Below are 14,662 nucleotides of genomic sequence, written 5' to 3' on the forward strand. Positions count from 1 at the left end.
AACCAGAGCATTTCTTTCTCTTCTAGGATCACTCTCCCTTTCCCCCATAAAGGGAGAGAATGGATTTCAGAATGTTGTTTAATCATTTATTTCCCATCCTGTCATAATTCTTCTGCAAGGAAAATATGTAAACAATGGACATTTTCAAAAATTATTTTCTTTGACCATATGTCTTTAAATTTAAATATCTTCTGGTTTGAGTTATCTGTACAATTAATATGCATATGCGTTGATCAGAACAGTGTAATTGTATTATAAATTTTTATAAATAATTATAAATAAGAGATAGCTTTATTAGAAAAACAACTCTTTTTTTTTTTTTTTTTTTTTTTTTTTTTGTTTTTTTTTTTTAGAAAAACAACTCTTAATAAGATGGATGAGCTGACTTTTTAAATTAATATTTCTATTGGGATCATTGATTCACATGCAGTAGTTAAGAAATAACCCAGAGAGTTCCCCAACACTTTATCCACTTTTCTCCAATGGTAACACTTTGCAAAACTGTCATGTAATGCCACAATCATATCAGCCACCCATCTTAATTTGCCAAGTTTTACTTGAACTCATGATGCATGTGTGTATTTAGTTCTGTGAAACTTTTGCACCAGTATAGGCATATTTTCAGCCCCATAGGGAAGATTCTAAACATGTCCCTCACAACAGTGAGTCCTCATGTTGCTCATCTTTAACGGCACCCTCCTGTCTCCCACCCACACTCCACCCCTCACTCCAGCAACACCAATCTATCTGTTCCCTTCTCTGAAGTGCTATACAAATGGAATCATACAGGGTGTCACTTTTTGGGATTGTTTTCACCCAGCAGAATTCCCTGGAAATCCATCTGGTTGTTCCAGGTGTCAACAGTTCATTCCATGGGATGGCTCTGTCACCATTTTACTAAACCATTTGCCTATTGAAAGACATCTGGATGGATTCCATTTTTGGGCTATCACCAATAAAGCTTCCATGAACATTCACGTAGAGGTCTTTGTCTGAACATAAGTGGTCATTTCTCTGGAATACATAGTAATTTCATCTTTAGTTAGCTTCAGTATACCTCTCTTGTTTCCAGCCTTCACTGGCCTTTGATTAAGAGCTCTAGACTTGCAGCCCATAGATTGGTGTGTTGATTTTATGACCTCCAACCAAGTGTCTCGATATGATTCTTTCTAAATGTTTAATGCCTTCTCTGGTCCATTTCTAATGAATTGTGCACTAAGGAAAATGAATTGATAAAGTGCTACAAGGACGAAAATTGGTGACATTTTTCACCTGCCACCGTGCTTATCCCTTGAATCCATTTGTCAGGATAACTCTCAAGCAATGTGCTCGGTATTGATTTATCATTTAGAGAATTTTCTCGTTGTGAACATTTTGGGGCCTAGAGAGCTCTGCTGAATGTCTGTCCCTCTCCAGTATACCCCACTGAATAGAAAGCAGAAGGGGAGATATCAGACTTGTCATGAAATAAATTGCACTTGTGCCACTCAGTGAAACAATGCCAGGTTCGACCATCCTTGAGCCAGCTCGCCAGAAGGGGCCCAATGAGAGGATGTAGGTTTCAATGTGGTGTCACTTTTATTAAGTGACTTTGTCTTCAGGGGCACACTTCAGTGCCTTCCAGATAAATCGCTTCTGTCTTTGACAGTGACAATGACGATATTTCCAACTTCACACATCCAAGAGCCAATTGACAGGACAAATTGCACATTGGAACTGCTTCATAAGCACAAGATGGGGCACAGCATCTCAAATCTCTCTATATCATTGGAATGAAGTTATATGAATAAGAGAAACAAATCTATCACTTAAACACCTAATCGTGAGACAGAAGCTGTATTTAACAGCTGAAGCAATGTTCATCTCTTTATTAGGGTGCAAAAATAGTACTTAATTATGTTTTTGATATTGGGCTTTAGGAAATTCACTTTCCCTGCCCCATGATGTACATTTACATAATAAAAGGAAAACATATCTCCACATAAAATTTCTATTAATATTTTTATAGATTCTGTCAACATAACACATAAAAATACTTGAAAATGATTAGTAAACAATGAGAAAATATTCTTAATATTTATGACCTTAGGAAAGTTACCAAAATAAGTAAATATCCCTAACAAAGAACATGCCTAAATGCACAGCAGAAGATATGCGCTTTGGAATATCTGCTTTCTACTGCCAGGATTGTTGCTACTGTTAAGAAAAAAAATTAAGAGTAGGTCTGTGAGACTTTCCAGGTCATCACCATCGCCTTTGGGGATAATAAAAATGCGGTGTTTGAGACAGGCTTACCTTAGGCCACTGGGCTCATCCTCTACATCTGGGTCAGCCAACTATGCATGGCCAAACAGATATAAGGCAAAGACTTCAAAGCACAGCTTTAAGGGAAATGGCAACAATTGGTCCTCATCCCTGTCTAGCCAAAGGACAGTTGGGTCTACTCCTGAAGAGGTCTGCCAAAAGACAGGCCCCTGAGTGGTATCCAAGATTCACTTTGGAGAAGAAAATCATCCTAGTTTTGATGCAGGATCTGGGCTTCTTAGGGATGACCCACAGAAGTCCCTTCTGGTTACCCTTACAATGAGCCTGGAGGGTAACCAGAAGGGATTCCCAGGTCTGCTCAGAGCTGAGCCCAGGCTTCCTCAGCCTGGCCTTTCAAGGCTCTCATGTCTTTGTTGAGGGCTTTGTAAAGCCCTGCTTATTACCCTGCGTGTGGCTCCCAGAGCAATTCATATCACATGTTGTCTGGCTTGTTGGTACACCACCCACAAGGGCAAGGCTAGAGCCAACACAGCACATGCTTAATATTTGCTCTTTGGAATTGTTCTTTAAAATAAGGATTGTTTGCTTTGTAAAGCCCCCTTTTAAAATTCTTTAGGAATATGATATCTGAATATTAAGTATGCATTTTTGTCTCTTTGCTTCAATTATTGATACTAGCATCATCATTTAAATCCCTGAGCTATGCAAACACGTCTCAGGTTAAGGACAGTTTAACTGATTCCAAATTCCTTTTAGAATATTAAACAAGCCCTGGCAGAGTTAAACAAATCTATCTGTCACCTTTCCATGTTCCTGACCGGGTCTCAGTGCAGACACTTGAAGAAGTGGCCAGAGAGAAAGTAGATGACATAAGAATGAAAGAGAGAGAGAGAGAGAGAGAAAAGAGAAAGAGAGAGAAAAGAGAAGAGAAGAGAGAGAAGAGAAGAGAAGAGAAAAGAGAAGAGAAGAGAAGAGAAAGAAAAGAGAAGAGAAAGAAAGGAGAAGAGAAAGAAAAGAAAGAGAGAGAGAGAGAGAGAGAGAGGGCCCATATCCTTTTCAAAGATTGGGGTACTGAGAAGAACCTTGTCCTTGGGGTAGAAGAACTGTGTCCCACGTTTTTCTCTTGTAGGAACCAGATGTATGAAATAGGGCCAATTATCAGAATCATCATCTCTGCAACAAAGGGGTAGAATTAGGCAGGTATGAATGGCCCTATTTAGCACTGAAAACTGAGAATGTTGATGATTTACCTTTGAACCATCAGGAATTTATTGCAATATAATTATCAATACTTTGAGTTTAAACACTGGGAATACTTGCTATTTGGATCTCCAACATAAAGAAAGGAGAAATCAAAGAAAAGTAGAATAGATGCTGGGAAGCCTAAAACAGCTCATCATTTTACTCCAATAATTCAATAAAAAGAAATTGGTTTGATGTGCGTAGAACATCCTGAGAGTGAAGACACAGATGTTAAGTGAGGCCGAACCCCTTTTATCCAGTCATTGGGCAAATAAAGTCACCAATGGCGTTCTAGTTGCCAGGCCATTTTGTTTGGGAGGCAGAATCTGCCCTGGGTCTTCCACCTGCCTATCTTCTAGCTCCTATTTGCCTTCCCTTCTCCCTTGATGCTATTCCAAAGCCCCTCTCCTAGGCAGGACTCCTCTTCTAGTACAGCAACATCTCAGGAACCCTAACCACAGTCAATATAAAAACTAATGAGCCTTCATGGGACACAGCTTAATCCAAGGAATGGACTCTAAATGGGGATTTTTTTTTTGTCCCCATTGTGCTGCATGAAAGACCTTTTTGAACCCAAGAGAAGTTTTCCAGATTCATTGAAAATGCTCAAAGAGGCATGTGTGTGTTCTTCTCACTAAGGCCAGCCTTGCACATGTCTATTGAGTTGTGTAACCTTCATCTGTGTACTGGGAATGTAATCCCCAAGAGGGCAGAGAATTGTACTGATTCTGTTCACTAATATGCCTAGTTCCTAGAAGGTTCTCAGTAAATACTTATTAAATGAATGTGCAAGAAAGAAATTTAATTTTCAAAAAAATGTCAGTTTTCCAGCCCAAAACTTATTATTTTTTTTCCATAATGACTTCATAGGTCTCACTGTGAATAGTGAGATCATTTATGCTTCAATACCTTCTTCATGGCTTACAACATGTAATACAAGTTCAAGGTCAGTAATTAGCATTATGTCTGTCTTTGCATTGGGAATTGTTAGGTATTTGGCATGTGGATCCATCCCCACTCTTCAGAGTATCTAGTGGTTGCTTGCTTCTCTGTGGCCAGCAAGGAAGGAGACAATTCAAGCTGGGATTGTGAATCTCACTGTTCTGTCCCCTTTCTCCACAAAGTGCAGTAGAATTAATTTCAGAGAAGAAGAGCTTGACTCTGCTGTTGGCTCAAGGTTGGCTCTTCTTCTTCTTCTTCTTTTTTTTTTTTAATCTGCCTTGTAACCCAAAGGCTATTAACATTCCCAGTCAGATATTCTCCTTCTTGAGTTCATATCATGTTAGTTCAGCAGAGAACAGAAAGTCTCCTACAGAAAATGAAAGAACACCAAGGATTTTTATATCCCAAGAAAAGCTTCTGGAGAAGCTTTGATCTGGATATGCCATCCCGTAGAAACCTCACAGTAAACCTCACAGTAAACCTTCCCATGTGTTTGGGAAGCTGGGTTTGTCCAGCTTGGAGAGTCCAAGATACTCAGGAAGCCAGGTACCTGGATTCTTCCGTGACCATCCACTCCATCCCACTGTCCAGGCTAGGATGAGATGGGTCAGGGTCCTAAACAAGGAGTTTTCAGAAAGGCCAGAATGAAATGTTGCCTGGCCACCAGGAGGAATGAAGGGTGCTGGCTTGGCCAGAAGGATCCATGTCAGGCAACCAGGGTTTGTTTTGCCACAGATGAAGAAAGAATGGTGATTCATGAATGGAGAGCTGGCTGAGCTGTTGGAAAAGTCATGGGTGGGAAGGAGAGCTTCTGAGGACACTAGTCTCTCCTGACTGACGCTGGTAATGCTGCAGACGCTCTGGCGGGCCCCTCCGCTCCATGGCTTCTATGTATTTTCACACACTGTGAATGTTCTCAAATAATTTTTTCAGTCGGGATTGGGCAAAGCCCATTCACACACATTGCAAACGTCTGTGTCGGAGGCATCAGTTTATGCCATTGAATGACACATGAGGAAAAACTTTCATTTTTTTTTTTTGCTCTGCTTGTTTATTTCTCTCTGAATGATTCATTCTTCATAAGTTTCTTGCCCAATGCCTATTTCTGCAACCATAGAAAAGATGTTAGTATTTACTGCATATTTCCAACTGGTTGTTACTCCCCACCCCCCAAGACTCTTCCTGTCATCTCCCAAGTCCCTTTGTTCCTACACCCTGGGGGGTGATAACTTTTAAAAAAAATCTGTCTACCATTTTGGACATTTAGTGACCAGTTTAGTGACTCGATGTTTCTCTTCTACTCTGTGGCTCTGAAAGGCTGCAGCTCTTAAGGATGAGGCTCAGAAGGGACTTATTCATCTAGAAAACATTCACCTCTTTCATAGGGGGCAGGAGAACAAGATTCTCCTTGACCAAAACCTGACATCAGTGTACAGCGATGTTGGAGGCAAAACTTCCTGAAGCCTCCTTGCACATTGAGTCCTGTGTCTTTACTCCTAGGGAAGAAGTGCCCACAGAGGGGTGGGAAAGAAAGTCTCCCACACAAGGACGATGTGGCAAGAAGCGATCTCTCTATATACAGAGAGTACATCCCTGCCACAGCGCTGCCATGGAAGGATACAGAGATAACACGCTGTATCTGGAGGTTTCTGTTTATTGACACACATGGACCTTGTGGCCTCATGTCATCCATAGAGGACGTGCTGAATGCGTGGCATAACGAAGCTTTGGTATTCTGAGACAATTGATTTTTTTTTTTAAGTTTTTACTTTAAGTTTTCCCTTGAGAAAACAGAGCCATAGGTATATTTCTATTAAATTATATATAAAAAATTAGAGAGAAATTAATATTTTGGTATTAAAGTCTGAATAGTTGTGATTTTTGTTGTTATTGCTTTCTAGTGACTTAGAGTCAACAGTATGGACTCTGGAGAACTTACGGGAAGGTTAGCAAATCCACAGGCAGGTATAAATAGTTGACTTAGGGGAAAGTGCTCAAAATCAGGATTCCGGAACACGGGCCATTATGGTTGGTAACAAGGCTGATTTATACGGGTCACTCTGAGGGGAAGTTGTTTTGGTATATCATATCCTCATTTTACACCCCATTTTTAGGGAAGTTCCCTCTACATAATTATTTTTCCATATCTCTTTAAGTATTTCCAGTTTAGCATTGTTTCTTTGTATTTATGTAATCTCTTGAGGTTTCTGACATCATCAACTCTGCAAAGGTGACAAAACAGAGGCTTTCATTGACCTCACAAGGTTCACCCAGTGACATCAGTTAGACCTTCTAAGTCATGTGCTATGTTGACTATGTCCTGTATGAATCAGAGAACATTTCGCTAAGGAGACTGTTTGGAAGGGTTTGGACAGGGTCAGCTGATTTAATTGAAGAGGAGATTCAGCCAAGAGCCTTACCAAGGCCTTAGGTGAGCAGACCCTGGTACTATTGAGTAGTAGGACTGGAGCTGCTTATCTAGACAGGCCGCCATTTTCTGGCATGTCAGGTGCATGTTTGCTAATTTTGCGCTTCTAGAAAGGGCTTGTCTGTCCACCGCAGCCTCTGTAGTCTCCATGGTAGATCCTAATCAAGAGCAAACATAAATTATGGAAGCCCCAGTGAGCATTTGGTGTGCTTCTGGGCCCTCATCCATGTCACAGTGGAGAGTACTCCTCCCCTAATCTGTTCTTAGCTCTCCTCCCTCTGCAGGCTGAATAATACTTTGCAAGACGAAGCGAATGGAATATTCAGGATTAGTATTGGCAGAACACATTAATGGTTCTCTTTCCACAGAAATCTTTTGGAGTCTGTAGTTCTTGAGATTAAACAGTTTTCTTTTCATTTTAAGTAGATTATATTTTCTCGAGTTTTAGAAAATATATATTATAGACATTATATATGTATATAAATGACTTTTATATATGTAGATAAGGAATTTTGTTATTTGTGCTCCATTTTACCTGGAAATTTTAGAAGGTTTCTGAGTCTTACTTTCTGCAATTATAAACCAAGAATACAATTGTAAAGAAATGCCTAGGCCCCTAATGGCATGGAAAAGAGTGTCATTACAAAAGCACCCCTTAAAAGAACACTGTCCCTTCTTTGGGAGGAGCCACTGCATCTCAGGTGCTCGCAGAAATCCAAAAGCTCTCTTACAGTCAGAAGATGGGGAAAAAGAACAAGAGGCTAGTAAGTGAACTCAAAGGGAAGCAGCTCTCATCTAATGGTGGCAGAGTGGCTCAGGAATTCAACAGATATCTTTTTAAGGTGTCTTTTCCATCCAGTCTTCTTCACAAATCATCAGAATGTTCCTGAAAGCCCAGCACCTTGCAGGATACAGTCTATGTCTGGATGCCACCACCTGACCTAGGGTTCTTATCTTTGAAAATGGACTAATAGTAATCATATTCCTTCCTGATGCACTGACCACAGGTTTGTCAACGAAGCCAGTAGACACCAAGTGCCTTTTGTCTAAAGTGTGACACAGACATTACGTACTACTTATTATGTAGTACTTTATGTGGCTCGATTTGGCCATGTTATGTATACGTGGTGACTTAGAACCTCATGCTTGATGTGCAGTGTGCTATCCAGGTGACCCTGGTGAAACTGGGCCACTAAATGAAGATTACCGTCAAAATAATTTTAATACCAAGAGGTTACATCTGTATCCTGTGTTCTACCTCAGAGCTTCAAAATTGTTTTAATATATGTCTGCATATTAAAAGTAGCTTTTGTTATTATTAAGTTCTTTGGGCTCCTCATCTCTGCCCCACCTTTCTGTCAAGCGCACTTCCAAAATAAAATTTTATTTACCTTAAAATCTTCAGTTTTCAAGTCATAAATATTTATGAGAAGGATACATTCTTCTGTGTTACACATATTACTACTATGAAATTATTGGTGGGAGTGAATCACCTACAATGTCTAATAAAGGTCTTTAAGCTCATTCCTTTATGTCACGATAGAAGACACTGGCTGTATAACTTTTTAAAATAGTGAGTGAGTGTGTGTGTGTGTGAGCTTAGAGCAAATTGAGGGAGATTTCCTTCCTCTGCAGGCTCTTGCTATCAAATATAAATGTAGTTTTTTCTAGTTGCAGCAGACAGTAAGAACGATTGCACTTTTACTTCAAGCGCTGAAACTAGTTTCCCCATTTTCTTTTGAATTTCCCAAAGTAAAGATGTCCTAGAAGGGAATGCTACATGGTACCACTTGGCCAAACCTGGAAAATATCATGCTCAGTCAAAGAAGCCAGGGACAAAGGGTGACATATTCTGTGAAGATCCAGAATAGGAAATCCATAGGAGCAGACAGCCATTTGGAGCTCACCTGGGACTGGGGGCGGGGGGGGGCGGGGGACAAGGGCGAGTGATGACTTCGTGGGTACCCTGTCACCCTCGGGGGGGAGCTGAAAATATTTTGGAACTAGACAGAGCTGGTAGTTGCATGACCTTTGACTACTAAATGCCACTGAATCACGTGCTTTAAAATGTGATGTGATGTGAATTTCACCTCAATAAAAAAGTAACAAAGCTGTTTAAAGAAAAGAATAAAGGTATCATAGAGTGCCACATACAGAAAGCACATTTGCAGCAAGTATGTAAATCAGGAACTCTTTGTTGTACATTTTCTCCACCCCAGAGCGACAGGAGCTATCCAGCCAGTGGCCCTCCTCGTGGAGGCCAGGCACTTGCTTGTCTGTCCGTGTCGTGTCCCCCTTCAGTCTCCTGCCACGTGTTGTCGCTCCTGGCTCTGTGACTGCGTCCCCATCGGGCTCCGTCTGTCCTGTCCCCTGATCTCCACAACCCCCGCTCCCGCCCGGGCCCTCTTGCCTCCTGGCTGCGCTCCCTGATTCTGCTACCACTGCCCAGCCCTTCCCATCCGTTCTTCCTGGCATCAGGCAGGCCTTCCAGGTTCACGGCCTCGGTCACATCCAGGCGCCTGCGGGACTCTAGAGCTGCAGTGGCATTCCCTCCCGAGCAGGGATGTCCCTCCTCTCTAGACCGCATGCAGGGCCGTCTTCTGAAGTTCAGCCTGCTTTCATGCAGTGGCAGGTGCCTCTCATCTCCTTTCCAGGCTGTCCCATGCCTCTGCCTAATGTCCGGTCAGGCCACAGTGGCCTGTTTGCCCAAGTTGCGGGGAGGAGGGCTTCCCCCACTCAGCCCCTTCCTCTTCGGCTCCCGCCTTCTCTCACTACCTTCACGTGCTTCTCCTACCTGGCTTTTGAGACCCCATGTCTTGGAATCCAGTGGCTCTCTTCCATCGGCCGAGCTCCATCTCTCCCTCCTCTGAATCCTTGGGGTACTTTGCTTGTGTCCCTTGCCTGCCTGTTTCATGGTCTGCCTTACGTTCTAGTAGAGGGTTCGTGGGTTGCCCAGAATCACCCACCTTGTGAACTGTGGAACGAGGATGTACGTCTCTACTTTGCCTGCTTCAAAGACTGTGCTGCCAGCAAATACCAATCATCTCCTTCCTATGGGCTTTGGACCTCTCCATCCCCCCCCCGCCCCCACCCCAGCACTTTGCCATTGTGCACAATAGCTTCCTGACAACTGTTCCTGGCCTGTGCAGCAAGCACTGTGCCTCTTTACGAAGAAGTTATATTTTTAAAGGGACTGTCCAATTAACTCTTGCTTAAGAGAGAAACAAAGCATGAAAAAATGCAATTGTCCTTAGTACTCTGCTTCTATGTTCTGCATTTTTTTTTTGTATGTGGCCTCTATAGCCCCACTAAGCACAGACATTGATTGGAATCATTGTACCCAAATCTCCTTTCTCATCATTTCCATGGACCATTTTCCGATCTTGTGTTCCTCAAACTGACAGAATTTACATCTGTGTCATTAATTTTGAACTTAATTATGTGCTATTTCATGTTATTTCTTAAATGATTTCTTCAGTTTTATGTGTTTCCAGAGTGCCGGTGGTCCAAAGGTAGCCATCTCATGCATTTTGGTGAATGAAAAAAAGAGAAAGAGAAAAAAACGAAAATCCCTTGGATGGATTTGATGATAATAAGTGTTTTAAAAGACACTACTTGAGGAGCACCTGGGTGGCTCAGTGGGTGAAGCATCTGCCTTAGGCTCAGGTCATGATCCTGGGTCACTGGGATCCACTGGGATTGAGCCCTGCATGCGGCTCCCTGATTAGTAGGGAGTCTGCTTCTCCCTCTGCCTCTTCCTCTCCCCGCTTCTCATGCACATGCGTGCTCTCTCTCTCTCTCTCTCTCAAATCAATAAAATCTTAAAAAAAAATTAAAAGTCACTGTTTGAATCACTTGGAATTATTTGTCTTTGTTTTCGTACTGCCCGTCTAATCTAGCTATTTGATAAGCCAGCATTCCAGTCTTAACCCATCTGTGAATCTTTCAATTATTATCTCTATAACCAGATGCCCATCGGTTCAAAACTTGTTTAGGTTGAAAAACAACTGAACATTGCTCTATTTAAAAAATTATCTTGCTGGTGGTGGCAGGGGAAACAATCAGGTTTTAAGCCATAATGAATATAGAACAGTCTTTGTGTCCTTGGCATTTGCTAGAAACAAGTAGCTTAAGTGAAATCAAACACTGAGAGAATTGTAAAGAGATAAGGAGACAAGTTTAATAAAGATTTCCTTTCTCAGATGGGGCATCCTTCTGACTTCTTCCTGCCATTAAATTCTGCTTGTGTTTGGTTGAAAATAAACTTCAAAAACAGCTTTATGATTTTAAAGAAATGCCAAATTATGTAAAAAGATCATACTGTTACTCTAATTTAAATTTTAAAACGGGGTAGGGAGAGGGAGAGTGGGTCTCTAGAAATTAGATTTTTTAAAAATCCAACTGTACTTAAGGCTTTGCAACACCTTTGCCAAGAGGCCGACTTGTGAGGGAGTAAGGTAGAAATTCTGATGACAGTTTTTTTTAAATTTATTTTTATTTTTTTAAGGGAGCTGGAAAGATGTCTCTCCACCCGCCCAGAGTGACGTGTGACTGTCTGAGAACATCTGGGTGAACAGCTAGAACGGAGAGCCTAATATTGACCTTTGGCTTTTTCTTCCTCTCTTCCCTCTGCAGGTTACCTATCTGGGTAAAGTCCCCACCACAGGCATGCAGTTTCTGTCGGGCTGCACAGAAAAGCCAGTCATCGAGCTCTGGAAGAAGCACACGCTAGCCCGAGAAGATGTCTTTCCAGCCAATGCCCTTCTGGAAATCCGACCATTCCAGGTGTGGCTCCATCACCTTGACCACAAAGGTGAAGCCACGGTGCACATGGATACCTTCCAGGTGGCGCGCATCGCCTACTGCACCGCCGACCACAACGTGAGCCCCAACATCTTCGCCTGGGTTTACAGGGAGATAAACGATGACCTGTCCTACCAGATGGACTGCCACGCTGTAGAGTGTGAGAGCAAGCTCGAGGCCAAGAAGCTGGCCCACGCCATGATGGAGGCCTTCAAGAAGACTTTCCACAGTATGAAGAGCGATGGTCGGATCCATAGGAACAGCTCATCGGAAGAAGTTTCCCAGGAATTGGAATCCGATGATGGCTGAAGGAACTAAGGACACTTCAGCAAGGCAGCATTGGTCAAGGAATTCAAGATGATAGATGAATAAGCAATGATTCAAATTTGGGAAGAAAAGACTGCCAAACGATTGGCCCACCAAGCTTTTTAAATTCAGAAGAGCAATTCTAAATCTAAAGAAATGTATTATTAAAGTAATTACATTACATTGAAACCTGCTGCTGCTGTGACTGTGAGGAGGGTGGGTGGGCAGATGGGGAGGAAAGTTCTAGACTCTCTTCTTTTTCTCCCCCCACCTCATTTCCCAATGCCTCCCTGTAGGAGACCTCCATGCCAGTTATCACCACTCTCAGGCAAATACGCTGCGGCTGTTGTTGGATGGCCCGTTCCGATTTGCCTTATGAAATCCAACAAGAATGTTAGATGCGCCTGTAGGGTCCCTAGTCGTGGTGGGGGGCTGGGGGGTGCAGGCGCGGGGGCCGCAGAGCTAGAGGAACACCTCAGGCTCATCCTGAGAGCCCCTCTCCCTGGCATGTTTCAGATTCTCTCCTCAGTAAGCAAATCAGCACAGCCTTTATTGAGCTTTACAACTAACAACCTGATAGTCGGCAGTTAATTCACAGTTAAAGATAATGCTTTTATTTACATAAATATATCAAGTAGTACCCCCTTATTGTATTCACTTCATCTATTTTCTTAGAATACTTGCGACTACTAATAGCTGCTTTCCTCATCCCTCCTCATCCACCGTCTTCCCCCTTCCAACCCAGCCAACGTCCCTAGGGGATGGATTCTCAGCATACACCGCAGGACACAAAAAGGGAAGAAGATACCCAAGCAGATAAACAATCAAAGTAGGAGTTTAAAACGACCACCACAACCAGAGAAACCCTGGGAAAAGGGAATAGACGATCAGTAAGTGAGCAAACTCCATGTAGGCTGTCCTTTGATCAATTCGGATTTCTGGTAGCCTATTTAGTTGATGGTCCTGTCTGATGAATCCTTCATGGCAAGCTTCAGATCTGATTGGGCATCACCAGGGGAGCCTTGCCCCGATCACTCAACACTGCACCCGAATAGGGAATGTGTTCTATACACCCGGCTTGTCTAGAGAAACGGTGTCCACCTTAATCTAAAGGGAAATCTGACCTCGTCATCTTAAAATTGGTGATCGCTTAGGCTCAAGAGTTGTCGGTTGTTCACTGTTTCTATTGAGAAATTCTCACGAAGAGAGCCTGAGATTTCTCAGTGTCATGGATCTTTAGATATGATAAACACAGAGTCAACACTGAATGAAATTGAAAGTTTTGATTCAAATACATACATTTAAGGCCAGGAGCAGATGGCCAGTTTCCCAGGTCATGCTGCTCCTTGATTCAAGTCTGTTTCTAATCCCGGGAATGTTAGGGGCACCGGGGCACCTTACAGAAGCCTTAAATGAGAGCTCATCCAATCCAGAGAATACTGGTGTCGGCGTCTTGGTCTGTGTATCTGCGTGTCCGTGTATGCGTTTGTGTGTGTGTACATGTGCCCCTGTGTGTGGGTCCAGTTTTAAGGCATGTAGAATAAGCATGGAGTCGTATTGAGAAGAACTCGCCTCTTGGAGATATTGCTTGCTGCTCTACAAACACATGTAAACTATTCTTTAGCATAAATGCATTCATTCTTTAATAAAAAATATGTTTGCATTAATAAAGCTGAGGACTTTCATACTTTATACGTCTTTCCTTCTTTAAGTAATGAAAACCCGAAGGACAAAATAGACCAACTTGAGTAAATAGGGAACTCTACCTAAAATACCTGTATACCTGGTCATAAATAACCCATTCCTTGATTGTGCTTAAAAATCTTGTTTTATTTTCCAATGCTCAATTTATATTTAATTACTGCCCCTTCACTGAGATGGTATCATGCCAACCACTGAAATAGTTATTCAGTATGGTGGACTTAGTTCAGAGGAGAGTCTTCCAGAACGTTTTGCAAGCGATCACCATTTATAAAATCTTGTGTTCCATCTTGGGAGAGAACCTGTGCTGAAATCCTGGAAGGTAAACACAGAATGATTCCCTCTGACAGCACTGGTTAAAAATGTTTCCTGCAGGCCATGATTTCTCAGAGCGACCCCATTAATCTAGCAAGGCAGGTGGCCGTGGAGCCCGCATGTCTTGAGCAGTGCCCTTCATGGACTCCGTAACCAACATAAAGCCTCCTGAAGTGAAAATATGAGAGCCCACTGAAGAGCGGCACTCAATTAAGAATTACCACCCATCTCCTCAAATTCAAATGGCATTCTCCCTCATTGACCTTTCCTCAATTTCAATTTCACTACCTCGTCCTTGAATATGCCTCTGAGTGGGAGAGAAAAAAAAAGAAAAAACCCAGCCAGCATATATTTCAAAGCAACACCATTTTCCTCTCACAGTAAAAATTAAATCCCAAGTGCATGTATGGTTATTTATCGCAGAGAGCGTTTGCTGGTGTTTTGAGGGGGGGCTACTGAGTGTGACATGCTAAGTAATTGGCTCTCGTAATATTGCTGTGAGCTTTTGCTTGAGATGATTAGTAAGCAATTTAAAGATAAATACACAACGACATCTTCCAAATAGCTAATGAAGTCTTTGGGGACAGCCAGTATTAATTCCCCTCGGGGGGTGGGGGGTTACAACTTGCATTTTTTTTAATGCTTTGTGTTCTTCCTTTC

At 42.3% G+C, this 14,662-nt stretch overlaps 1 protein-coding gene across 5 annotated transcripts in view; it reads left to right on the forward strand.

Annotated features, from left to right (window-relative positions):
• PID1 (phosphotyrosine interaction domain containing 1) overlaps positions 1-12,175 on the forward strand; it is a 220,099-nt gene extending 207,924 nt beyond the window's left edge. For all 5 annotated transcript variants that reach the window (XM_041767575.1, XM_041767579.1, XM_041767578.1 and 2 more), the window contains exon 3: positions 11,513-12,175. In XM_041767575.1, coding sequence (XP_041623509.1) covers positions 11,513-11,989 — 477 coding nt within the window. In that variant the 3' untranslated portion in view covers positions 11,990-12,175. The remainder of the gene's footprint in view (positions 1-11,512) is intronic.
• The last annotated feature ends 2,487 nt before the right edge of the window (positions 12,176-14,662 follow it).

This window comes from Vulpes lagopus, chromosome 8 (assembly GCF_018345385.1).
Source record: "Vulpes lagopus strain Blue_001 chromosome 8, ASM1834538v1, whole genome shotgun sequence".
Lineage (NCBI taxonomy): Eukaryota > Metazoa > Chordata > Mammalia > Carnivora > Canidae > Vulpes > Vulpes lagopus.